We start from the raw sequence: 26,443 nt of genomic DNA, 5'->3' as shown, positions 1-26,443 counted from the left end.
ACGTGTATCGACAAATATATATACATATATACATATATACATATATACATATATACATATATACATATATACGTACATATGTGTATGTGTATAGACAACACGTATACACGGCTATCTGAGTCTGACCTCTTCCTCTCTTCTTCTCTCTCTTTCTTTTTCCCTCTCTCCTTCCTCTATCTGTCTGTCTACTTTCACCCTTATCCTAACTCTTCCTACTTCTCCGTTATACATATACAACACAAATATCATGACATTACATGGCGAATTCCCTTCCATCCCCCCACTCTCTCTCTCTCTCTCTCTCTCTCTCTCTCTCTCTCTCTCTCTCTCTTTCTCTCTCTCTTTCTCTTTTTCTCTCTTTCTCTCTGTCTTGCAATTCCCACAGTTGATCTGCATTTTCTCTTTGCATGGAAATTTTGTAATAGTAGCTACATACATCCATACATACATATATACATACATACATGCATGCATACATACGTGCGATCGATTAAACATACGATCGTTTGATATGCTTGGACTGCTGGCAACAATAAAACGAAAATTACGATAACAAAAGAAAGAAGAAGAAAACAAAAAAGACAAAGAAAAGATAAAAGACGACATTTTTAAAGCGAATCGTGAGAAGGTCACACGACAAAAGTGAGGTAAAGACAAACTTGTACTTCGTTTTCCGTAAACAATAAATAAAAAACAAAAAAAAAAAAAAAAAAAGAAAAGAAAGAAGAAGGAAAAAGAAGAAAGAAAAGAATGACATAAAAAAATAAAGAGGAAAAAAAATAACAAACAGGAAAAGTTCCGCTTTAAATCATAGTAACCGAGTTAAAAATGTTGTTGACTAATGTTTTCGCGCGACGTACCGAAGTGACTCGTTGCATCGTCGTGATGATCGATAAGCCGACAAGTGTGACAACTCGTACTCGTTACTCGACGCAGACCAAAACGGTGCTTAATGACCCTTTCTAATAAATAAAGGTACAATTAAAAAGGTAATTCACAATGGCTATCTTAGAAAACGTGCACAGAGTTTTTCTTCCCTTTTTAAGTGCTTTTCATTCCGCCATCCTTTTTCTCTTCCTCCTTTTCCTGTTTCTCCTCTTCGTCCTTAAGTTTTGTTCAGCACATTTTTCTTGTTTTTTTAAATATCTCTTAACGCTTTAATTAAATCTCGTTAATTGTTTTCCATCCCTCCCCTCTCTCTCTCCCTCTCTCTTTTTTCTCTCTTTCTCTCTTCTTTCCATCTATATTTTCGTAATTTAAATAATCCAGATTTTTCCTTATATATCCTTACACGTTAGATCGATTATAAACAGACGAAGGAATTATACATTGAAGAAATGAAAAAATATTATATCTTTATTATTACGTTAAATGATTAAATAAAAGATTTAATTTTTTATACATGAAGATTCAAAAGAACTAGAAGAAAAAATTAAATCACGATTCTTAGAGACTTTTGTAAAATACCTTAGTTTTTCATTTTTTTTTTCTTATTTTTAAACGAGATACAAAATCCTCTTTTCGTTAAATCGAAAATTCGCAAAAGATTTTAATTCATTTCCATTTTGTTTTTCTTTTTTCACGTAATCCTTGATCATTCTCCTTTACTTTCATGTTTCATTTAAGAAAATCTGGTTCTATGTAAAACAGCGCAAAAGGAAAAGGATATATGTATATTCTTGTTAATTAACGAGGTATCCACGAGGGAACTCAAGGTGAATCACGAAATACGGAGAATGATGTGCAACTTTGACGATAAATATTACGAATCTGCAAGTATGACGAAGAAAGAAAAACAAGGAAGAGAACGTAGAGAAAGAGAAAGAGATAGATAGATATATATATAGATAAATAGATAGATGGATAGATAGATAGATAGATAGATAGATAGATAGATAGATAGATAGATAGATAGATAGATAGATAGATAGATAGATAGATAGATAGATAGATAGATAGTTAGATAGATAGATAGATAGATAGATAGATAGATAGATAGATAGATAGATAGATAGATAGATAGATAGATAGATAGATAGATAGAGAGAGAGATAGAGAGAGAGAGAGAGTGAAAGAGAATATAAAGATAAATAAAGAAAATTGTAAACGATCTTAAACGACGATTTTATCATAGGAAAGATAATAAGAAGTAAAAACATTTAAATTAAATGATCCTTACGGCACATGATCGATTTTAAATTTTGACTAAAAAATTTATGAATAACGTACCAACATATGCATGTAAGTATTAATGTACATACTTTTAAATTTCTTTCTCTATTTCATTAATGTATTAATGTACATACTTTTAAATTTCTTTCCCTATTTCATTGATAAGTTTAAATTAAAATTAAAATTTTTAAAAAATCTTCAATCAACTTAATTCGAAATTATTTCTATTGATGTACTTACATATATACGTAATAATCCTTTTAAAACTATAAAAGCATATCGAATATTTGTTATTCTCTAGAAAAGGAAATCCATTCGAGGAGAGTTCGATCGATCGATCGAAAGAGAGAGAGAGAGAGAGAGCGCGAGAGAGAGAGAAAGAGAGAAAGAAAAAACAAAAAAAAATTTTTTTTGGCTAAAAACAATGTTAAGAGAATAATTAAAGAGAGCGAAAAGAAAGAAAATTCTTCATCTCTTCTACTTTTAATAGATACGAATATCGATTTGGAGCTTTCAAGCTTGCGATAAATCCGTTCTATTTCTCTTCTACGTCGATCATACGTGTTTATCTAATCTCAACGTCAACATTTTATCAACGTGTCGACGTCAAGGTGATACGATGAACGAAAAGCTTCCTATCGAAAAATTCCTATATGCTCTCTCTCTCTCTCTCTCTCTCTCTCTCTCTCTCTCTCTCTCGAAATAATCGACGTGACACCATAAATATGCACGCTATTCGCTGATCGAAAAAAAGAAAGAGGACGCCTTCCTTCGACCGTAAAAATAATCTCGAGAAATTTTATCGTTTTGGCTCGCTATTCGCTTAACGCAAATTCGTTGTCGTAGCATTTGTCGATACTTCATATCTCTTCTTATTCTTTCTCTCTCTATCTCTCTTCCCCCCCTCTTTCTCTCTCTCTGTCTTTTTTTTAATTTTCCTTTTTATGATTTTTCTCTATTTTTTTTCCTTTTTTTTTTCTTTTATCTAAATCCTCGTAGCATCGCACGCACGTTTTTAACTTGTTCGTTATGAAAAATGAAGGAGGACAAAAAGTAAAAATAAAAAAGAAAAAGAAAAAAACAAACAGCCCAACAGAAAGGGAACACACACAAGAGAGTAAGTGAGAGAGATCGATGATCAACGTCGTAACACGCGATCCGATGCTCGCAGCGGTAACCCACCTTGAACAATAGCTAGATTAAGGGCTTTCAAGGGCGGTGTGATAGGCTCGTAATTTCAAACAACGCCAACGCTAATTCGAGTCCGTTACGAATTCTACTCTACATTTATGTTGGCTTAGAGTAGATAATGTGTATAAAAAAAAAAAAAAAAAAGAAAAGGAAAAGGAAAGATGAAGAAGGAGAAGAAGAAAGGAGAAGAAAAAACAGAAAAGGAAAAAGAGGGAAATAAAAAATAAATCGGATTGATAAAAACATATATATAAAGCCATCACATATTTCTATTTCAAACGATTTTTTACCTTATCTATATTATATAATATATGTCAATAAATGCACGCGCGCATGCGTATATGCATCTATGTATATGTATATGTACACACATATACTCATTGTATCTATAGATTTAAATAAATATATAATTCTGAGAAATCATTCGTACAAAATAAAACATCGAATCGAACATATAATCGTAATCAATTGATCTGATTATATTTATTATTTTATAATCGACATGAGTATATTTATTATTTTATAAATAAATATGTAATCACGTAAAGTCATTCGCAACAAAAGAAAGAATAAATAAATAAAATCTCGCGAACTCATTAATCAGCAGTCGACTAAATTTCGTTTTTGTTTCTGACAATTTATGCCAGATACTTCATTCGCAACTTTAACTTTTTTAATTTTTCTTCTTCCTAATTTTAATTATCATACTTTCAGACAAAATATAATTAACATCATCTGTTCGTAACACATCACGAATGTGTTTATTGTGAAAGAAAAAAAATAGAAACGTAATAAAACGAGTATGCCCAATTAAACGAGATATTAACAAAAATTAAAGGTATCGATCTAACGACGAATCGATTACGATCAATCGAATCGTTCTTACAACTTTAATCGCTAACGAAAAACGCTCAAAAGCTCTCGTTAGAAGCTTTTGGCCCTGTTATCATGACCAATGGTCGTTGAAGATCAATGAAGAAAAAAAAAGGAAAAGAAAAAGAAACAAAAAAAAAAAAGCGAAAAGAAGAAAACTTGTTCGACACGTAGAACGTATCTCCTACGTAAGAGATTATTAATCGGTGCCACGTGCAGTGTTATTTGTCTTTCTTATTGTAAAACGATCGTCCCTCTTCTCTCATTTTCATTCCTTTCTTCATTCGTTCGTTCGTTTGTTCGTTCATACGTTTCTTCGTTTCTTCGTTTATTCGTTTATACGTTCGTTCTTCGAATAAAGGCGGGTATTTTAAATGATTACCACACCTTTGTCGGAAACGTTCTTCCATGACGTAACATTATGACCATGAAATAAAAAAAATGAAAAAATTGAAAGATAAAGAACGAGAGAGAGAAAGAGAAAGAGAGAGAGAGAGAGAGAGAGAGAAAGAAGGGGGAGAGGGGGGAATTAGAAGGGGAAAAAGAAAGAGAAAGAAAGAATACACATTTCTGCCTACATACAATTTTGTAATATTTTAAAATAAGATATTTTCATGATATTACGTAAGATCTATCAATCTCTCTCTCTCTCTCTCTCTCTCTCTCTCTCTCTCTCTCTCTCTCTCTCTCTCTCTCTCTCTCTTTCTCTATCTACACCTTTTTCCATTAAAAACTATTGAATATCTCACAAAACCGATAATGAATTTTATCGTTGGACAGATAACGTTAGTAAATTGTATTCGCTATCAAAAGTTACTTCAATCAATGGACTTTCTAGAATAATATCAATACTATTCATTTTAACTTCATCAACACTCGAGAAAATATTGTTTTTTTTATTTCACACGAAAGTATACCACCATCGATATTTCTACTATATATTTTTCTATCGTGTATATTGTTATAGAAAAGCAAACAAAAAAAAATATATATATATACACATAAGGACGCATATAAATACAAAAAAAAAAAAAAAAAAAAAAAATTGAATGAAAGTAACAAATTGTACGTCGATTAAACTCAATATTAATGACTTAAAGCAATGGCAGTAAATATTCTTAGACGAGAGAGAGGGAGGAGGCTGGGTGGGAAGAGATGAATGCAGGAAAAAAAAAAAGAAAAAAGAAAAAAAAGACAAACAGAAAACTGAAAATAAAAATAACGATTACGTTGGATTTTCTCTACGTATGTAATGATCTCCGTTGCATCATTCTCATAAATTCTACAAATAACAAATACGTATAGTTTCATAGAAAATTGCTATCGATTTATCGATAACGTTCTTCTCAGTTGTCCAAAAAAGAGAAAAAAAAAAGAATTATATACCGTCCGGATAGTGAATGATCGCACGCAAAAGAGACATGTCAAAGGGAACGATAGATACTATGTCGATCCCTTTGCCGTCCCTTCATCTTCTTTATTTATTTTTTCTTTCTTTTTTCTCTCTCTTTTTTTTTTTTTTTTTTTTAATCACCTGCGCATATTTTTCATATACGTGAAAAACTCCTTTGGATACGTATATCATATAAATATATATTGTATACGTTATAAGCTAAAATAATCCACGAATTGAGTTTAGTTTATTTGAGGTTTTTCAAAATGATACCAACGATAGAAACGATATCCGAAATAAATCTGATTATTAATATTTCAATCGAATTCACTTCCGAGGAACGTCAAGAACGAGAACGAAAACGAGAGATTTTCGCGCGCGCATTTTCTGTCGTGCATCCTCAAAATTCGTTAATTAATTTTCGACAGGTGGTAGAGGGAAACAAACGCTCCGGGCCAATTTGTCGGTTGACGGACACGTCGAAAAGTTTCCTAAATGGATCCGGACGAGATAACCCCGTTGGCGAGAATGAGAATAATGATAAAGTATTATGATGAAAGGTATAATAACGATCGAAATTGTAAAATTTTATGACATGGAATGATCGATAATAAAGATCATAAAGAGAAATCAATCGTGAACCTAATCGAAACGAGGCAAAGAGGACGAGAAGAGAAAAAAAGAGAGAAGAAACAAGACGAGATGAGACGAAGTAACGAAAACGTGGTTTTCCGACGTTTCTCTCTCTCTCTCTCTCTCTCTCTCTCTCTCTTCACGATCGAGAAATAATGATATTTTTAAAAAATACAAAGATTTTGTTTTCCTTCATGAGATTCTCCAAGTTCAATTTTTTTTCTTCATTCCAATAAAAAACAAATAAAACTCTTGACTCGTGATAAGAGGTTTAATAGTGAAAAACGCGTGGCCGTTCTCAATATAGCGCGTCAGAAAAAATGTAACCGAATGGAAAATAGGGAAAAACATCGAGGCGCGCGTTTGACAGTTTACCTTAATACAAGGATTTGATTGACGAATGGAGAAACGAACAAGCGAACGAAAGAAAAATAAAGAGGGAAAGAAAGAAAGAGAGAAAGAGAGAACGTGATATTCTCTCTGTCTTTCTTTTCTCCTCAGTCAACCACACACCCCCGAAGATGCCGGCAGGTTATGTCGTATACTACGGCACTGGCCAAACTCTTTCGACCAAATCCTTTGATCATAATAAAAATGTCATTGACGTTTTTCTTTTAAAGGAATAAAAAAAAAGATATAAAAAAAATTGAAAAAGAAAGAAAAAAAAAGAATGATCACTCACCAAATGAAGCACCGTGTTGACAACTTCCCGATTAGACACCTGTCCCACTTCGATCAGGCCAATCAGGACGGCGAATTTCAAGCTGTCGTTCATCGCCATCGCCACCACCTCCTCCGGCCTCTTAATATCACTGAACGGTGGACTCTTCATGTCCGCCATCGCGCCGATTTTCGACTTTGTGGAACGCGGTCCTTCCACAGGAAGAAAATCTACGACAGTTAACGCACGTACCGCCTTATCAACGAGAGCTTTTCACCGTCACATGATAATACAACACAAATTGATCTGCCATCTTTGAGAGTAGACACTGTTGTGAGGAATCTGCCAGTACGCCAAAGGCAAAAGTTCCTAGAACGTGGAGCGCGCGCGCGATAATACGTCCGTACCGCCGTCTGTCGGCTAAGAGACTGAACGTAAATAGCGCACGATGTAAACGTTGAGTGGTAGGGGTTTAATCTACCTATGCTTTTGGAGGGGGGTGACCGCTAGTTTCAATAAAATAACTACATACATATATACGTACGTATGTATATATGCGTATCCTTTTATTTTATTTAGAAAGAAAATGATATAAAGTAAATAATATAAACGAATTAATCGATAACTAGATAGATACGATGAATTAATTGGAAATAAAAGTAAATATATGTCATTGCTTACTTTGACGTATATATTTCAATTTAGGATTTATCGAAAGATATAAATAGAAAAGATGTTTAATAATTTACGACTATTGTTATAACAATATTTTATTTATATCTTTCTTCCAAATTCTATTTAATTATAATTTTAATTCTATCAATCGAAATGTTTTATCTTTTCTATCCAGATATTTTTTCACTTTTTATTTCTGTTTTATTTATTTCATCTCGTTTATTTATTTGCTTCTCTGAAAGTGCAAAAAAAATTTACTATTAATTTAAATATTTACTATCATATATATGAATATATATATATATATATTTATATGTATATATAAGTGCACAATAAATTATTATTGTTTATTCTAACCATATAATTGTCCGACATTACAAATCAATCGTTAAGCAATTATATATTTTTTGTATAATTTGAATTTAAATGCACCGGAAGCTTAACCATAATGATCTATGTTGTATATGATCTAGGGATATTTTTATCGCAACAAAATCTAGTAAATTCAAGGAAATATTTAGAAAGATTTGACGTGATAAGAACATCGTTCGTTCTTATAAGTTTCACTTTTACGGAGTAGTTTAAGCTTTTTAGAATCTATGTATAGTTTAATGACGATGTTGACGTGACAAGATTCTGAAAATATTGCAGACTTCTAATCTAAATTATCTTTATAATGTTCCTAGTAGGCTTGACAGGTGGAATAGCCACTGGAAAAAGTGCTGTGGCTGGTGTATTTCGCGAACATGGCATACCCGTCATTGATGCCGATGCGATAGCCCGTAAAGGTTAGATATGATTAATTGTATTACTAGTGTCACATTGAATACAAAATGAACTTTACTCGTAAGAAGATAAAAGTATTAAGAATTAATGAAAAATATACATCGGCTCGAATTTTTCATTATTACACGATGCACTATTACACTATTGCACGATGACATCGTAGATGATATAGTTATTGTTTTAAATAGTTCGTAGTTATTGTTTTAAATAGTTTCGTAGATGATATAATTATTCTTTTAAAAGTAATTCCTTGTAACAAAATTTTTAATGCAAAAGTTTGTTTATGTAGATTCTTGTACGATATAAGTAAAAGTCATTCAAAATGATTTTTACTTTGTCAAGTATAAGCTTCTTAAATGAATAAAATATCTATTTAAAAAATATAAGATCTCTTATTTAAAATATAAATTTATCGACGTTCACCTTACGATTTAAAAGAAATATTGCTTTTTAATTATTATACTTCTTATATTTATAGTTGTGGAACCAGGAAAACCAGCTTGGCATAAAATACAAATGGAATTTGGTCCTGAGGTATTTCTCAGTACAAAAAAACTTGACAGAGCCAAACTAGGCGATATTATTTTCAATGATGTTGAAAAAAGAAAAAAATTAAATGCTATTACTCATCCAGACATATATAGAGAAATATATTGGCAAACATTTAAATATTTTATACAAGGCCATTCATTTATAGTTCTGGAATTACCGTTACTCTTTGAATCAGGACATATGTTGAATTATTTGCATAAGATTATTGTTGTAACTTGGTAAGTTGTTTTATTATTATTATTATTATTATTATTATTATTATTATTATTATTATTATTATTATTATGATTATTATTATTATTGTTGTTAAATCAATATTAATATTTGTAATTACTTACCATTTTCAGCGAAGAGGATCTACAATTACAAAGATTAATAGAACGTACGGGATTTACAGAAGCTAAAGCAAAACTAAGAATAGAAGCTCAAATGTCTTTAGAAAAAAAAGCAGATATGGCAAATTTTGTAATAGAAAATTCAGGAACCGAACGTGATACTAGAGAACAAACTATTAAAGTAATTAATGTGTTGAGATGTTCAAAGTACCATTGGAAATTACGTTTTATAGTCGGTTTTTGTTGCACTGTTCTTTTAGCTGGTGCATATTGGTTAAGAAACAGATCATTTAAATCCTTGCCAGCAACAACATAGAAATAAGTTTTAACAAAAGTTACAGCACGAATTCTGATAACGATGAGGAATGTATTAAGCCAAATATGTTAATTTAATTAATCTTCCTATTTTTAAAAGAAATGCAATAACTGCATACATATATGCATTGACACACTGCTATTTTCTTTTATATATATATACACAGTGTATATACATATATTTTAAAGTAAAAAATGAAATATATTGATTCGTCGATAATCAAATATACGTACTGAAAAATGCAAGACAGTGTTCTTCACAATAAACGATTACAGTACTGTACATATCAAAGATCTAAAAACCAAAAATAATGTTATGTGTATAAATAATGATATAAATTACAAGCAACTTCCATTTTATATACAATTAAAAATTTTAAAAACACAAGAAAAACTACGATTATTACATCAGAAGGAATATGTAGAATGAAAATAACTTTGTAACATTACGTACGGCATAACGCAACTAAAATATATTTTTGTTCTTACCTAAAACAGAAATAATTAATACTTTGGTTTTTACCAAATATATATTGTAGTATAATATATATTTTTTTTTATCAACTATTTTATGTATTAAGATTATTCTTCTTTATAGCTAATTTTATTCAATTGCATTTATGCTATATAAACTGAAGTTAAAATATACCATAGATTGTACTCATATCAATGAAAGAAAAAAAATGTAATATGTGGTGGTACGTTTAATAAAGATTCGGGATTTTTAACAACATAAAGTTGTTTCTTTAAGAGTTGTTATATAATCAAATTATATAATTTTTTTTTTCTTCTTTCTCTTTCAATAATCCATTCTTCTTCAATTACTTACATAATTAACCAAATAAACCAATAAACCAATAAATACGATATTCGAGAGAAATTAGAACCACAAAAGAAAGCAATACATACAAATCGTGTGAAGATGTATCAACATTACATAATAAATCAAATATTTTTTCATAATTCATTATAAATATTTTATATATCCCTACGCGTCAAAATTATGATTAGAATTCTTACCTTCTTTTCCTTTTTTTTCCCCTTATTTAAATATGACGATTTTGTCAAAAGTTTACATAAATATGCACAATGGGCCTTGATGTGTATTTAATTTATTAAAATATTGCTATTTTATAAGAATAGTCGACTTATTTATTGAAAATGGGAGTATAAACATTTTCTTGGAAAACAATGAAGCAACAAAATATTTACAGCCTTGCATACAGAAAACAGTTACAGGGTTCGCTACTACCTTAATTCAGTGACGAGTCTTCACTGTGACCTAATATATTTCATTCTATTTTGTACTTACATTAATTTAATAATCTAAATGAGTTCCTTCTTACATATTTCTTACTTTACAATTTTTCTCACAGATTCGCTTAGCTATTTTGCAAATGACTATACGCATATATTGATATTTTTTTTGTGATGTTTATCATATAAAACAAAGTCAGTGATTTGTTGTTTCTTTATCAACCTCTACATATTCAATTACGTATGTATTAATAAATCGGAAACAATTTATATTTCAATCACACATTATACTGATTACATTCATACGATCCTCATTTTTCATTACTTTGCAGAGTAAATTTTTAAAGAGATAAGTAAAAATGCGATATTCGAGAGAAATTAGAACCACAGAAGGAAGCAATATATACAAATCGTGTGAAGATGTATGAACATCTTAAAGGAGTGCATGGAAACTGTACTGCTATAAAAGTCGCGTTTTTACGTTTACCCTGCATAATAAATTATATAAATTTTCCAATATAATGAGAACAGCAGTTCCATCAATATTTTTTGGTATTCATTAAAGTCATCCTTTAGATGTACACAGACGCATTTCGGCTAGGTACACACATACGTTTGTTACTTTCTGCATTTTCACCATTTCTTTACGAGGTATTATTATAAAGATATTCGGTCAAAGTTCAAGCCCCAAAGTCACAAATACAGAAAGCAACTATTTATTCCTTGACTCACCTAGTAAACCGAAAAGCTTTCTCCGGTCGATGCATTACTGCAAAACAGGCCTAAGTTCTTGAGTCATGATAGGATAGGAAACCAAAGGTGCGGTTGCACCTGATATTGAAAGAGGTAAACTGGCAGGTTGTTGCGTATTAGGTGGTTGTTGATTTGTCGCTTGTGGACCTGAACCACTCATCGTGATAGTCTGCTGTGCCATGGTCACGATAGGTGGTGGAATCGAGACAGGAGCCATGGACACCGCAGCAATAGATACGGGTGCGACCGTAGCTATGCTTACTGGAACAGTGGCTACACTCGCTGTAACCGTACGTAACGTACCAGCTGCTACAGCGGCATTGACCATTTGTTGTGGAGTAGGAGCTTGAGACGGTGGAACGGTGTTTGTAATTGTAACCGCTGGGACTGTCACAGCAGTCACATTTGCAGTTCGCTTTCCTGACATTCTCAATTGAGCATTTTGATCCAGCAAAAACTCATTGGTTGCGGTCAAATCGCTGACCTATAATAACAATAATAATAATAACAATAACAATAATAATAATAATAATAATAATAATAATAATAATAATAATAATAATAATAATAATAATAATAATAATAATAATAATAACAACAACAACAACAACAACAACAACAACAACAACAACAACAACAACAACAACAACAACAACAACAACAACAATAATAATAAATATCTGATGATTCACTCGGAGAGTATATTACGAGTCCGATGAAGATAATAACCTGTTTCTTTAGTTCCTCTATCTTCTTTCGTAATAATGCATTTTCATCCTCTAAAACAATAGCCCTAGCTTCATTACGAGGTATTACTGGATAATAATAGCCTGGTGTAACCGGCTGTGCGGTATGTTGACCAACGATTTGCGAAGTTTCGAAGTGGACGACCGTCTCACCGGAAACTATTCGTCGCTTTGGCTCCGGTGGTCCTATGTAATCTGTTGGATGCTGAGACGTATTATAGCCATTGCTTGCGACTAAATTGTGTTGTTCCTCCATCGGCCAATGGAAACTATATACAAATATAATTCATTGATTAATAGGCGCTTGACAAATTGAAATTGTTTTATTTTGAAAATCATGGATTATCTAAAAATAAAATGATGATCTAAGAAACATGCCGACATGATTTTATTACTTACTTTCTGTCCTCCTCATATCTACGACTTTCGTTATTGCTAGGACTATTGAAATTATGAGGAGGTCTTGACGCACTGTTATGCGACGTTTGGGTCAAACTATGTTGTGGTTCTTCCTTCTTCACGTGTCTGTATTTACACTGTGTCCTTTGGCAAGTACCTTTAATAAAATCTTTGCAAAGAGGATACTCGGACTTTTCACTATTATTTTTCAACCTATTTAAAACATGAGCCGGTAACTCTCCCGTCGCACGAAAACGTTTCTCTTCGTTCTCCGTACAATGTAAAAATTTACAACCCGGCCAATTGCACATGCCATTTTGAAAGTCATGACAAAATGTGTAACCCTCGACCGGATCATCGTCCGAACGTTCGTGAAGATATTTGCAACGTTTCCCTCTGTGGCAAACATTTCGTAGAAAATCTCTACAGATGCGAGTGGGTGAGGTATCGCCATTCGTGACCTGTCCATCCGACATATTTTTATTTTGGTCGTTCGACGAGTTTTCCACCTTCTTATTCAACTTCTTCATTGCTCTGACATCAGCATTACAAGATTATAATTACGATAATACTCGTATGGTTCGTTTTATTAATTATACTCCTCGGAGACGATCTCCTGTATCTAGAGACAAAACAAAAACAAAAGAATCATAAAAAGTTAGAGAAAAAATAGATTAGAAATTTGTATCTATTATTATTACGTATTACGGTCGACAATAGCGTGTAAAAAGATACATAACATATATAATGTCGTCTAACATATAAAATGTCGTCTTTATATTCAACGATCCTTCAAACCGCGAGGTACGTATCAACGCGTATTTTCCTATCTAAATTACATAATCTCTCGCATCAAAACGTCGCAGAAGCGACGATGCTAACGAAAGGGATCCATTCATGAGAGGTCTACGTTTATTTCAGTAGCATATGGCCAATTGATATAAAACTGAATATAGGCTGAATTATCAAGAGAATGTAAAATACAGATACGCGACCTGTATCATATATAATTCTTAAAAATAGCACTCGAATCGATTGCGCTTCAATATATCTTTTTTAAATACACTCTTTTCTTTTTCTTTTTCTACCGGCTTGTTCCACTTTTTTTTATTAATTTTTATTACTTTCTTTATTTTTTTTTTTTTATTAATTTTCTTCTTTTTTTTTTTATTTCTCTTTCATGTTTTTGATTTATTGTTCGAACAGAAATTTCTTTCGTACAAATGTACAAAAAGTTTCGATAGAAATTTATAATAACAAAATAACAAAAGATTCGTAAGAATAATGATTCACAACTGAACGATTAAATTGATATAAAATGTTTCTTTTTCTTTTTTTTTTTTTTTTCAATTTATAAAATGTCTAAAGACAATACAACTATAATTGATCTATTGTTTACTCTACTATAGTAGTTTCACATGCCTTAGGTCTTACAAAATGAGAAAAAAATACATTCTCAATTAAGTTAATTTTTATTTTTTATGACTTATACATTAGTATTAAGGTTATATCAACAATATTATGTACAAGTAGGATTTGCTATATAAATTTCCACGATTCTCTTGTCTTTCTTTTTAAATTCAAGTGACGAAAGTGACAATCGTGAGAGACTATTTGATTTTCTTTCTCTCGAAAGACAAAAATCGAGAATATATTTATAACCCAATCTCTTCTTTCTTTTTTTCTTTTCTTTCTCTCTTATAATTACGTCTCTTTAATAATTCTTTTAACGCGGAAAATGTTGATCGAGCAATGGCACTCTAATTAAAACTAATGAATCAAGGTACGATTAAATTCGATTATATTCATATAAAAAGAATTCAATGGAAAAGTGTACAATTCGGAAATCTGTCTTTCTATATTTTCTTTTTCTTTTTATCAATTTTTTTTTCCTTTTCTTTTTTTTCTTTTTTTTTCGTTTTTCTTTTTTTTTCTTTTTTTTTCTTTTTTTTTTCTTTTTTTTTTGGAATAGATGCCTAGATCATTTTCTTTTTATCGCTGTAGGATCGAAAAATCCTTGTACCGATTAGCTTTAAAAAAATTCTACAAGTATATGAGAATAATCTGCTTAATAATTATTAGGTCGGTCGATTAGATATGCTTTCTAATACGATGATATCAATGCAAATGAAGATATAGATCGAGCGTGCATATTTATAAAAAAAAAATAAATAAAAAAAGAAATATACGAAAAATGTATTATTTAAATAATAATTAAATTCGAAAATAGTGAGCATTTAAAGCTTTTGCACAATCCGCGTGGACAAAAACACATTGATTAAGAACGCATAGATAAATAGATAATCGTAATTATACACTATCGATAAATAGAACTTGCGGTACCATTACAAAATCAATTTTATTTTAAACAACTCAATCAATAACATGCCTGTGCACGAAGCACGCTTGCGGTGAAAAACTACGCAACACATCTTTTTACAAACAACTGAACACGTGCCATATGTATTATGAAACGACACTCCAACTATAAATGATAATATGAAAGATAAAAAAAAAAAAAATAATAAAAAATAAAAAAAAAAAAAATAAAAAGAATAAAAAAAGAAAGAAAAAAGTGAACTTTAAACTATTAATTTCAAAAAGATTGTATATCTATGTGTGTGTGTGTGTGTGTGTGTGTGTGTGTGTGTGTGTGTGTGTGTATATGAATGAGTATACATGTAATAGATATCGGTGACGAAACGGTAATTTGGGTAAGATAAATTTTGCGATAAGAAATCTTGAAGAAGAAGAAGAAGAAGAAGAAGAAGAAAGATTTACAGCCACCGCACAACACATTTTATAAAAATTTGTTCGCATGCGTGATCTCAACGTGATAGTCGATTGTAAAATAAGACTCTTTTTTCTATACTCTTTTCCCTTTTTTCTTTTTTGTTTGTTTGTTTATTTGTTACTTTCATACTCAGGCAAAAAAAAAGAAAAGACATACAATAAACGGAAAATAATGAGATAATATATTGATGAACACACTTTGCTCAGTTAATTTTGTGTCATAGCCACTTGCCATTCATTGATCGATCCAACGAAGACGTTGCATTATAAATAATCGCGACGACGTGTTAACACGAAGCGTGTGGCATTGTAATCCGATACTAAATGCCACCACAACTTTGAAAAGATATGATTATTCAGATTGGCAGCATATTGAACATTTTCAGTGGTATTGTCTAGTTTCTTCTCTAAATATGTTCCATCTAGCCGTAGTTTCATTTTAAATCGATACACAATGCATATGTCCATAGAATATATAATACTGCCTTTGATTTTTCATTCCTCCAAAAGAATTAAAAAAAAAAAAAAAAAAAAAAGAAAAAAAGAAAAAAAAAGAAAAAAAAAGGACAAAAAAAAAAGTAAAAACTGAAAAATTCCTGAATTTGGTTCTTTATGGATACGTTCATTTGTATATCATACTATTTACAAATTTGTTTAATCTTAATCATATAAAAAAACGTTAAATTTCTCAAATAGAGATTAGAAATTTTCCAGACCTAAATCCACTTCTACAGTTATACAGAATAAAACTTGAGTTTGTGATTGCACCACATATTATAGCTAATATTGTTATTTTTTTTTTTTATTCTATTATTAATTATTATAATAATAATATTATTATTATTATTATTATTATTAATATTATTATTATTACTGTAGATAAAAAATTAAAAAGGAGATATATTACTTCTCATAGAGAAAATTATTTACAAAAGCAAAAAACATTAGAAGATTTTTTCTAGCAACATGCAGACTAACGCTATTACAATGGGAACAACATAATGTATTGGCACAGTGTAGGTTGCATTTAGCAGATCACCACACTGTTGCTTTAATGTGGTATATTTTTTTAATAGTTCTCCTCTTTCATCTAAAAAGGCATTGTACTTTTCTTTCACTATTACTAATTCTTCATTAACTTCCTGCATCCTTTGAGCCTCATTTTTCGCACGATAATACAATTCCTTCAACCTATCCATAATGATCTCAGTTGGTTCATGAATCAACGAGTCTCTTAATTCTTCTAATTCCTGCTTGACCACTTGTTGTGCTTCCAGGCTGTCTTCACCTTTTAAAGAATCTAAAGATCCAATTAGAGTGTGCAATATATATTCTTTTGAATGCAAACTCTGTTGCATACTTTCATTCTTAGTCATAGGCTTTAATGTCTTAATATAATCTCCTTCTAGATGATCTTCGTCACAGTCTTTATTTAAGTCAACTTTTTCGTTGACATTCTTCTCTTCAATTTGTTCATATTTTTCTGTTGTTATATTCTCTACTTCTCTGAAAGACTTTTCAGAATCTACGGTATCACTTGCTTTTTCTAATAATTCGTTCTCCTTTTCTGTTTGTTCTGTTGGCTCATAATAAACTTCTAATTGCTCGCCATTTTCATTGGACGCAAATCTAACTTCCGTTTTATGTGGTACAAATATCTCTTTAATTTCTCCAAAGGCATGTTCTTCTTTCTTGTTTTCTATAGTCGATTTTATGCTAACATCATCACTAGCAACACTGCATGTTTCATCCGTTGCATCCGAATCTATATCAGCATCCGAATTAATATCCAAATTGTCTAAATTAGCATTTCCATTTACTAATGTTCTCCTAGATGGAGGCGGCAAAATATATTCTGTTAAATTATCATTTCCCACTGCCAAGTCATCTAATTTCTCTTTTGAACTAAATGATTCAGAATTTACTACTTTCAATTGATTCGAATCTATATCTTGTAAATTAAATTGATTATCTTGTTCTTCTTTAAAATTACTTTCAGAATCCATTTCTATATTGCCAGCACTAATAGAATTTAATTTATTCAAAATTGCATTAATAGCATCAATAGGATTCTCCCCATCTTTTGAATCAAAATTTTCACTTGTAACTAATTTTGGATCCATATCTTGCAAAGTTTGCATATAATTTCTCAAGGCAGTGATCTGCTTAAGAATATTAACTGAACTTAATCTAGACTTTTGTAATCTTGCCAACAAGTTTTGTTCTTTTGCCTCTTGACGTTCCAATGTTTTTAATATAACTTGTATCTCTTGTTCTGCATTTTGCTTCACTACTTTTAATTTTTCTTCAGTTTCCAAAAGTTTATTCGTCGTTTCCTGGAGTTTCTTTTGTACTTCTGTATACTTGACACTAAGTTCTTGCAATTCATTTTGAGTATATTTTGAAACACTGTGCAAACTCTGATTTTCTTCTTCAGTTTCGCTTAATTGAGTTTCTACATGCACTAGTCTTTTAGCAATTTCCAGCTTTTCTTGTAAAATTTTCTGCAATGCTTCCTTTGCTGTATTTTGATATTGTGCTTTTTCCTCTTGAAGTTTTACAAGTTCATTTCTAATCTTATCTTCTGTGTAATTTTTAGAATAAACAACCAGTTGATTTTCCACAGTTTCAACCCATGATAACAAACGATCTTCCGTTATCAATGCTTTCCATGACTGATTAGTAACTTTTCGAATATTTTCTACCAGTTGTTGAAGATGTCCTAGTTTAGAATTGAGCGCCTTTTCCCTCCTAGAAGCTTCTTGTATAACTTGATACAATTTATATAAATCCTCTAAGGAAACATTACTACCTACCGGTGTAACAGATGTGCTAAGACTAGCTTTAGCTTCTTTACCATCCGGCAGATAAAGCTTTATTGTTGCTACTATACAACCATGCGTTACTTTCTTTGTATTCTCTACCACATCCACTCCAAATTGAACTATGTCTCCTGAACATACTTCTTCGGCTGCAGATTCTAAGCCTGAAGTACTTAACCTTTGATTGTTAATGAATGTTCCATTGCTACTACGAGTATCTTGTAAATAAAATTTTCCACCGGTATACCAAAGCAATGCGTGATTCCTTGACAACACTCTACAGTCAAAGATCGCATTATTTGGAGCAGCCCTTACTCTGGCCACTGAACGACCTATTTTCACAGGTTCTTCCAAAGTCAACGTACGTTCTTGAAACGGATGAGAGTTGTCCCTGCAAATCAGGACAACTTTCGGTGCCATCTTATTGTCCTGCATGTTGCTCAAGCTCAGATTGTTATTATTCTGAGCAGCAGGATAATTGGCATTTTGTACCCATCCACCACTGGCTACAACCATAGCCGAATATCTTGGACCAACCAGACAGTGTGAACTCTATTCCAAAATAGCCTTGAGGACGTAATAATATTCTTTAGCGATAGAGTGTCGAGAAAAAATGCGGAAGAGGAAGATAGAAACTCGCACGCGGTATTGTATATCTCATCGAGGATAATCTCGATAAATCGTTTCTTCTTGATTTCGTACTTAGGCACGCACCGTGTACTTCGTACACACCCGAACCTCAGAATTCGGTCACGAGAAGAATCGTGCTCGAAACTCTTGCGACCTACGACTCGTCACGCCTCCTCGTGACAGACGAATTAGCATGTTTCTACGATGGAAAGAAATCTTTATCTTCGTTATTATGATTTTTCGTTGTCGTCTCCCTTTGATCGTTCCTTGTTACCTTTACGAATTTCTTTTTCCGTGCATAGTCTCGTCTCGATACGATAAGATAGAAATGAAAATATGATTCGTATCCTTCCCACTTCGATTTTCTTTTACTGCTTAATGAAAGAATTCACTGATTTGGTCTCTTCTCAAAATCTATGACAACGATTAACAGGTAAAGGTATGTTTCTCGAAATAAGCAGATCGGCCACTCTGCTTCTCTTTCTCTCTCCTTCTCTTCCCTCTCTACACGTTAGCACTTTCCTCCCTCTAAACGAGTCCTCCTTTTAACGCCTCCTTCCTTCTCTCTATCTTGCACTCACTCTTCCACCTTTCGCTTTTACGCTCTATACTCTTATATATTCTCACAAGGCTCAAACAACAAATAAGGTAAACGCGATACTTTTAGATGATACATTGTTCAAAAGTCGAGAACAAAGTGATTCAATCACGAAATGATTTGTAACACTCTATATAACAGTCATACAGTAATACAGAAGTTTGACAAAATTTGTCAGCTGCGCAACTCGACTTGCGCATCGGTCGGCCATGTTACAAGCCGCCAATCGTCATCCAACATCCTCGACTATATATGTATATATACGTACACATAGAAATTGTACGTATCCATGTACCTGTACGTGTATCGCTTACGGCAGCGAATATACCTGAAGCTCGTAAATTGTAACCACTATAGGTTATGTTTTATAGAACTAGCAAACGAAAGAACGAACAGCCTGGTAAGAACCTGTCTGGCTTTATCGGTGGAAAATATCGGAAACAGGAAATTAACCAAAGAGATAAACATGCCTTCTTATCATGATTCTCTCTCTCAAATGAATTTTTATTCAAAAAGAATATTATCTCTATCGAAACAAATATCTTTGAGATGTAAATGATGAAAAAATAAATGTCACGTTTATTAATCTTATATGGTTCAAATATATCAATCAAATTTTATCTTAGTTCATTGGGAATTCTATGAAAATGAGTAATTGCTGATGATGACATAATTGAGGCACGTAAGTACTACGTATTATAGCGTATTACTGGACGAGTTCATTCGAATCGATTATAGCCAAAAGACCAATCGAATAAATAACGACTAAATAATGACTAAATAAAAGGTTAATAATAAACCTGATCACATTATGAATAAACTTTTTCTTCTCATCTATATGAATATAAAAGACGACAAATCATGATATCGTCAATCCTTTCACTTTTGTGTCCTCTTCATTTCGTGCAAATGAGCGGAGTCCCATTACATCACGCTATCTATCTTCATGCTGATCTGAATAATTTCAAATATGCGCGGGCGTTTCTTCCTTGAATATCAATATAAATTATAAGATCTTTTGAAAAATATCGAACTCTCTGTAAACATTAAAATAAATACCTTCGTATTGATTATTTTCTAAGCTTCAAAGTTTTATTATTCATGATAGTATATTGAAAAAGATCCGTTGGCTTATACCTTAATATTTTTCTTCTCCTAATATTTTTTCGATTAAAAATTTTTTAAAATTCTATTATTATATTTTTCAAAATATAATAAATACGAAATAATTCGATCCTCTGACTATTTTAAAAGTTTTTATGATTGATGCAGTTTTTTCTACTACATTAATGACGCCTCTACGAGAGAGACTATGTTTGTTGTACGTTTAGTACGCGTTATAAGCACAGCTGCGTCTTAACCTCAAAATATAGTGTTTTATTAAAAGTATTTCCCAATTAAAGTCATTGTACTAAGAACTACTTAAACATTAAAAAGATATACGCATAAATATGAAATTTTTATCGATAAATAAATGATCTACTTCTTTAAATCATATATAAAATTTATCTTAAACGATAATTGATAAGTGATACTGACGTTAATAAAAAATTTTTGTCAAAAGTGAAAGTTTATATAAAAAATTTCTTCTGATATTAAGTATAAAAATAACTGAACAAACTAAAATGTCAGATGATGAAGATTATATGTCCGATAAGTTTTTGCAATTGTCCGAAAAATGTGCTACGCCAAGTCTAGTTTATAGACATACAGATAAAAGACAATTCGAATTAGAAAAAAGAAAAGCTGAGCATGAAGCAAAAATGAAAGAAAAAAATAAATCAATACATTTAATAGAGCGTGAAAAACGAGAAGAGGGCATGTCTAATGCCATAGCAAGTAGTAATAAAGGTGAGTTCTACAAATAACTTATAAAGTTAGTCCTATTTATCTCTTCTTTGCTTATAGGTTTTGCTTTGCTTATGAAAATGGGATATAAACCAGGACAAGGTATAGGAAAAACAGAATCAGGTATGATTGAGCCAATTGGAATAGAATTGAAAGCTGATCGACATGGATTAGGTAAAACATCGGCAAAAAAAGAAACCAAATCAAAAATAGTAGATACACGATTAGATAATTCACATATGCAAGATTTCCGAGAAAGATTGGCAGAAACAAAATTAGAACAAATGTTAAAAGTAGATTTATATAAAAGCCAAAAAGTTTGTCAACAACTAGATGCTAAAGCAAATAAAGAAGAACCTTTAGAATCTTGGTTTTGGGTAAATGATTTGGAGAAAAAAGAAGATGAAAATGAAGAAGAAGAAGAAGAAGAGAAAGAAGAAGAAGAAGAAGAAGAAGAAGAAGATATTACTGTTAATGAGAAATTAGATATTCTGACAAAATATTTACGTGAAAAGTACTTTTATTGTATTTGGTGTGGTGTATTATTTGAAGATGAAAATGATTTAAGGGATAATTGTCCAGGATGTACAAGAAATGTTCATTAGAAAGTACACTAAAAATAAATAATCAATTCAATAATTCAATATACTACTTTTATATATTACACTGGTTTTTAATGTTATCAAATTTAGATACGAGTTACATATGAGAGAAAATGTTTTACCAAAGGCAGGCAAGTTATTTTGATACAGTTCCCCCTACCACGTAGAAAAACATAAAAAAGCTATTAAATACATAATGCAAAATACTTTGAAAAAAGTATATCATGCTAGGAAATCAAGCACATTATAGTGTAAAAGCTAGAAGTGGTTTCACTGACTATTAACTCTTAGCAGGGGTTCAACACCCCAAGCTGTTACATATTGGGGGATACTTTCTTATAAAAGCAAGTGTTTCCTTTTCTCTGGTTTCATTTCTCCTCTGTACTTTGATCAGATCTTTACTAAAAGTAAACTAATCCTGAGAAAAGAAAATATTTAAATATTATTCTCATAATGACAAAATTTACCATATTTTTATTGATCATTACATCCTACTATAATTTTTGTGTTATTGCACAGATATTAGAAGATGAAAATTGTGAAACATTACAATCAGAAATTCATATTACTAAAGGTACAATATCATAATATACAACTAAGAAAATGAAGAAAAAAATATATATATATATATATATATATATATATATATATATATAAATAAACAAAATAAAAAAAGATATAATTGAGCTATTTTCTTTCATAGATGAATATGATGAGGTTGGACATATAAAAAGAACATGCAGTGGTGATATATCAGTTACTAAGTGTGAAGGATTTTGTACCTCACAAGTACAACCAAGTGTTATTACTGCCACTGGTTTTGCTAAGGTATATATACTAATTATAATATATAATAAAGATGGATTGCTAAATAAAATACATATATCTACTTTGTCTTTCAGGAATGTTATTGTTGCCGTGAAAGTTATTTGAAGGAGAGACTTGTTATTTTAAATCAATGCTATGATGCAGATGGAATAAAGTTAATGAACAATGAAGATGGAGTCATGGAAATAAAATTGCGAGAGCCAGCAGAATGCAAGTGTATAAAATGTGGAAATTTTTCCAGATGAAATTTGACAATGAAATAAACTTAAATTGAGGCAAAGTTGTGATAAAAATAACGAATTAAAAATGTGGAGATACTTGTACCACTGCTTACAATAAATTATATTCATAAAAATATGTTTTCTGTATATGCTTTACCTTTCCAAAATATCAAATATTATTTTTTTATAATAAAAAATAAATGAACTTCATTATGAATATTAGGAATATTAATAAAATACTATTGATATTAGGATATGAATCCAAAAATATTTTAATCTAAGTTAAATAATTATAAATTAGTAACAATATAGAGTTAAAGCTTTCAAAGTTTTTACTACGCTTGTTATAATTCCTACATAAACTCCTAAGAGCCAAATTGTTATATATTCATAAAAGATAATATTAAAAATATGATATATTAATGATATCAAAAATCAGAATATCGGATCTGTGGATTCTATATTTTTCTTTCTAATGCTTAGTTCCATTTGACCTTGTAACGATAATGTAACTTTTTCAAGGCAATGATTAAGAGAATGACTTTTAGCATATCAAATATTATTTATATAAATATCATCTAAATGAATTAAATAGATAATAAACTTATTAAATAAATAAAAATTTATAGCTAGTATATTATTTAAGAAGCATGTTATAATAACTGTTTAAAAATAGAACATTATATATTCTTATATTGTGATATATTAATATTTTTGATTATATATATTTATAAAAATAATGTTAACAAATGAATTTTAATAATACTCATTTTATATATACACATACAGTTTCTCATTTTATATACATACATACAATTTACATCATACATACATACATACATATATTATACATACATGCATACATACATCATACTTACATACATACATACATACATCTATTACATACGTACATCACATACATACATCATATACATATATACATACATTCATACATACATACATACATACATACATACATACATACATACATACATACATACATACATACATATATACATACATACATACATACATACATACATACATACATACATACATACATACATACATGCATACATACATACATACATGCATACATACATACATACATACATACATGCCTACATACATACATATATATATATATAAAATTGAATATATATTATATATAACAGAAGAATAATATCAAATTAAAGAAAATTTAAAAATGAAATTGATGATATTTTTAAAAATAAATACTTAGATAAATATATCAATTGAAATATTTAAAAATAATATTGATATTCTGTATTTAACCATTGATATTCTGTATGTAACCATTATAGCAACACATACTGAAAATTTACACCATTTATTAGTCTTTAATAAAATGGATTATTTTATTGGTTTTAACTACGTGATACCTTACAGTAATAATCTTTTATTATATAATATTTTAGATTATAAATACTAAACATTTATAAAGAAGGGAATATATAATAGTGTGAACTTGATATACACACCCTTAATATCATTTAGAAATGTAGTTAAGAGAAGGGAGGAAAAATAGCCACCCGTAGAGTATAAAAGCTTACAGCAAAGGCTCAACAAGCACAGTAAAGTGCCAGAGAGCCAGCAGAATGTATCATAATAAAAGGATATTGTGGTGCCACGTTGGTAAATAAAAAAAATATTATTTTCAAGTATCGAATATAAAAAGTATTAAAAATAATCGATTTTAATAACTTAAAAGTTAAATGTAATAATATCGGATTTTATTACTTACTGCGTAGTTATAACGAGTATGCTGATGTGTATTCTATTTGAGAATACTAAAGCAATCGTAGGAATTGACGAATGTCAAGCAACTCCTGTGATACACTTTCTTCAATATCCAGGCTGTATTCCAAAACCAATACCTAGTTATGCTTGCAGAGGACGCTGTAGCAGCTATCTACAGGTAAAATAAAAAATATTTTAACTATGTTATGTTTCAAAAAACAATCTGAACTTTTAAAAAGAGTTATATCTTATTATACTGTTAAAAAAAAGTTCAAAATAATTAGATTATAACCATATTAAAATTACAGAATATTTAGCAGAATATAAAAATTATTACAATTAGTTAAGTTTAATTAGTTAATTATTTAATTAGTTAAGAATTAATATAACACGGAATTGTTAAGTTTAACATTTAATTTTATAATACATATACACACACACACACACACACACACACATATATATGTGTACTAATCATGAAAACCATGTAATATTATTCCATTATTATTTATAATAAAACTAAAACTTATTTATAATAAAGCGCTTAAAAAAATATTAGAGTAAATTAAAACATGGAAAACATTCTAAGACTCAAATAAATGTCTTGATTATTGTTTAATTAGATAAAATAAATAAATAATTTTAAATAAAGTTTATATTATAAAGAAAGCATAATATGATTCACAGTAAAATTTATATCCTTAAGCAAGTCATTGTTTTGGATGCTATTTCGTAAAAATATTCACTAATTGAATGTATATTACATTTAATCGTATTATCTTAATCGCATTAATTAATATGATTATTATATGGTAAAGTTTTAACTTACCTTTCGCTACAGGTGTCCGGATCGAAAATTTGGCAAATGGAAAGAAGCTGCATGTGTTGTCAAGAAAGCGGCGAAAGGGAGGCTAGTGTATCCCTTTTCTGTCCGAAAGCAAAACCAGGAGAAAGAAAATTCCGAAAGTTGAGTTTATTTTTTTAAACTCTTTATTGAATTTAAAAACTTCTCGCGAAACGCCATAAACTTTTTAAATTCGAATCGATGTGTCGTTTTCACATTGATGTTAACAGCAAACCGTTTGACACCACGAGTTTTGTACCGCCATATTGTTTTCGTGTAGAAACGGCCAGTACTGATGGTATAGAAGATGACGATCGCGGGAATTTCAAACGATAATTAAATACGCGCCTCGTGATGAACTTTAAAAAAATAATTTTTCAATAATTTCTTTTTTTTTACGAAATTCAATCCATAATCGTTGTTTTCGAATTTGAAAATTCAACTAACATTGAAAATATATCGAGAATAACTTCTCTTATGTTTTAAAAACATTTTCATTTTTTGAATTTTATAGGTTGTTACCAAAGCCCCGTTAGAATGCATGTGCAGACCATGTACCAGCATCGAAGAATATGCTATAATACCTCAGGAAATAGCTGGATTTGCCGAAGAAACTCCATTTACAACGTCCGCTCATTTTAGACGATCGCCTGGCCTACAATAATTTCATTTTAAATCTCTCGATGTATTTAAAAGATGTAATAAATCAATGTGATGAAGAAATGTAATGTAATTCTAAAATAACAAATATTTTC

At 30.3% G+C, this 26,443-nt stretch overlaps 7 protein-coding genes across 13 annotated transcripts in view; 4 read left to right on the top strand and 3 right to left on the bottom strand.

Annotated features, from left to right (window-relative positions):
* Positions 1–7,331, bottom strand: part of LOC118442157 (neurobeachin-like) — a 42,523-nt gene extending 35,192 nt beyond the window's left edge. For 2 of the 5 annotated variants that reach the window (XM_085655319.1, XM_085655317.1), the window contains exon 1: positions 6,945–7,331. In XM_085655319.1, coding sequence (XP_085511445.1) covers positions 6,945–7,103 — 159 coding nt within the window. In that variant the 5' untranslated portion in view covers positions 7,104–7,331. Of the gene's footprint in view, positions 1–3,872; positions 4,640–6,944 lie in introns of those variants that run through there. The other 3 variants (XM_085655318.1, XM_085655320.1, XR_014981860.1) reach the window with 3 other exon arrangements.
* Positions 7,332–8,114: 783 nt separating this feature from the next.
* On the top strand, positions 8,115–10,299 carry Dpck (Dephospho-CoA kinase). The gene is made up of 3 exons (XM_035871314.2): positions 8,115–8,386; positions 8,863–9,154; positions 9,284–10,299. Exons 1-3 carry the CDS (start codon positions 8,275–8,277, stop codon positions 9,585–9,587), a joined length of 708 nt encoding a protein of 235 aa, XP_035727207.2. The 5' UTR covers positions 8,115–8,274; the 3' UTR covers positions 9,588–10,299.
* Positions 10,300–10,506: 207 nt separating this feature from the next.
* On the bottom strand, positions 10,507–24,991 carry LOC118443795 (zinc finger CCCH domain-containing protein 10). 2 transcript variants are annotated; one of them, XM_035871276.2, is made up of 4 exons: positions 24,849–24,991; positions 12,742–13,363; positions 12,326–12,611; positions 10,507–12,080 (listed from the first exon to the last, which is right to left on the bottom strand). In XM_035871276.2, exons 2-4 carry the CDS (start codon positions 13,269–13,271, stop codon positions 11,610–11,612), a joined length of 1,287 nt encoding a protein of 428 aa, XP_035727169.1. In that variant the 5' UTR covers positions 13,272–13,363; positions 24,849–24,991; the 3' UTR covers positions 10,507–11,609. The 2 variants fall into 2 exon arrangements, with proteins under 2 accessions (XP_035727169.1, XP_035727178.1); XM_035871285.2 differs by lacking the exon at positions 24,849–24,991 and adding an exon at positions 15,767–15,970.
* Slmap (Sarcolemma associated protein) lies at positions 16,178–20,061 on the bottom strand. The gene has a single exon (XM_035871215.2). The coding sequence runs from the start codon at positions 18,870–18,872 to the stop codon at positions 16,479–16,481; it is 2,394 nt and encodes a 797-aa protein (XP_035727108.1). The 5' UTR covers positions 18,873–20,061; the 3' UTR covers positions 16,178–16,478.
* Positions 20,857–22,262, top strand: LOC118443806 (G patch domain-containing protein 11). The gene is made up of 3 exons (XM_035871299.2): positions 20,857–21,435; positions 21,493–22,040; positions 22,125–22,262. Exons 1-2 carry the CDS (start codon positions 21,210–21,212, stop codon positions 22,035–22,037), a joined length of 771 nt encoding a protein of 256 aa, XP_035727192.2. The 5' UTR covers positions 20,857–21,209; the 3' UTR covers positions 22,038–22,040; positions 22,125–22,262.
* Pburs (bursicon subunit partner of burs) lies at positions 22,035–23,181 on the top strand. 2 transcript variants are annotated; one of them, XM_085655071.1, is made up of 4 exons: positions 22,035–22,165; positions 22,554–22,608; positions 22,738–22,862; positions 22,937–23,181. In XM_085655071.1, exons 1-4 carry the CDS (start codon positions 22,148–22,150, stop codon positions 23,105–23,107), a joined length of 369 nt encoding a protein of 122 aa, XP_085511197.1. In that variant the 5' UTR covers positions 22,035–22,147; the 3' UTR covers positions 23,108–23,181. The 2 variants fall into 2 exon arrangements, with proteins under 2 accessions (XP_085511197.1, XP_085511196.1); XM_085655070.1 differs by lacking the exon at positions 22,035–22,165 and having other exon boundaries at positions 22,479–22,608.
* Positions 24,703–25,829, top strand: Burs (Cuticle-tanning hormone bursicon). The gene is made up of 3 exons (XM_035867438.2): positions 24,703–24,739; positions 24,856–25,022; positions 25,686–25,829. The coding sequence occupies exons 1-3, from the start codon at positions 24,703–24,705 to the stop codon at positions 25,827–25,829; spliced, it is 348 nt and encodes a 115-aa protein (XP_035723331.2).
* Positions 25,830–26,443: the final 614 nt, after the last annotated feature.

This window comes from Vespa mandarinia, chromosome 2 (assembly GCF_050613455.1).
Source record: "Vespa mandarinia isolate Hongniang chromosome 2, ASM5061345v1, whole genome shotgun sequence".
NCBI lineage: Eukaryota > Metazoa > Arthropoda > Insecta > Hymenoptera > Vespidae > Vespa > Vespa mandarinia.
The sequence above is the reverse complement of the archived record's forward strand: the minus strand, read 5'-3'. Positions and strand labels throughout refer to the sequence as shown.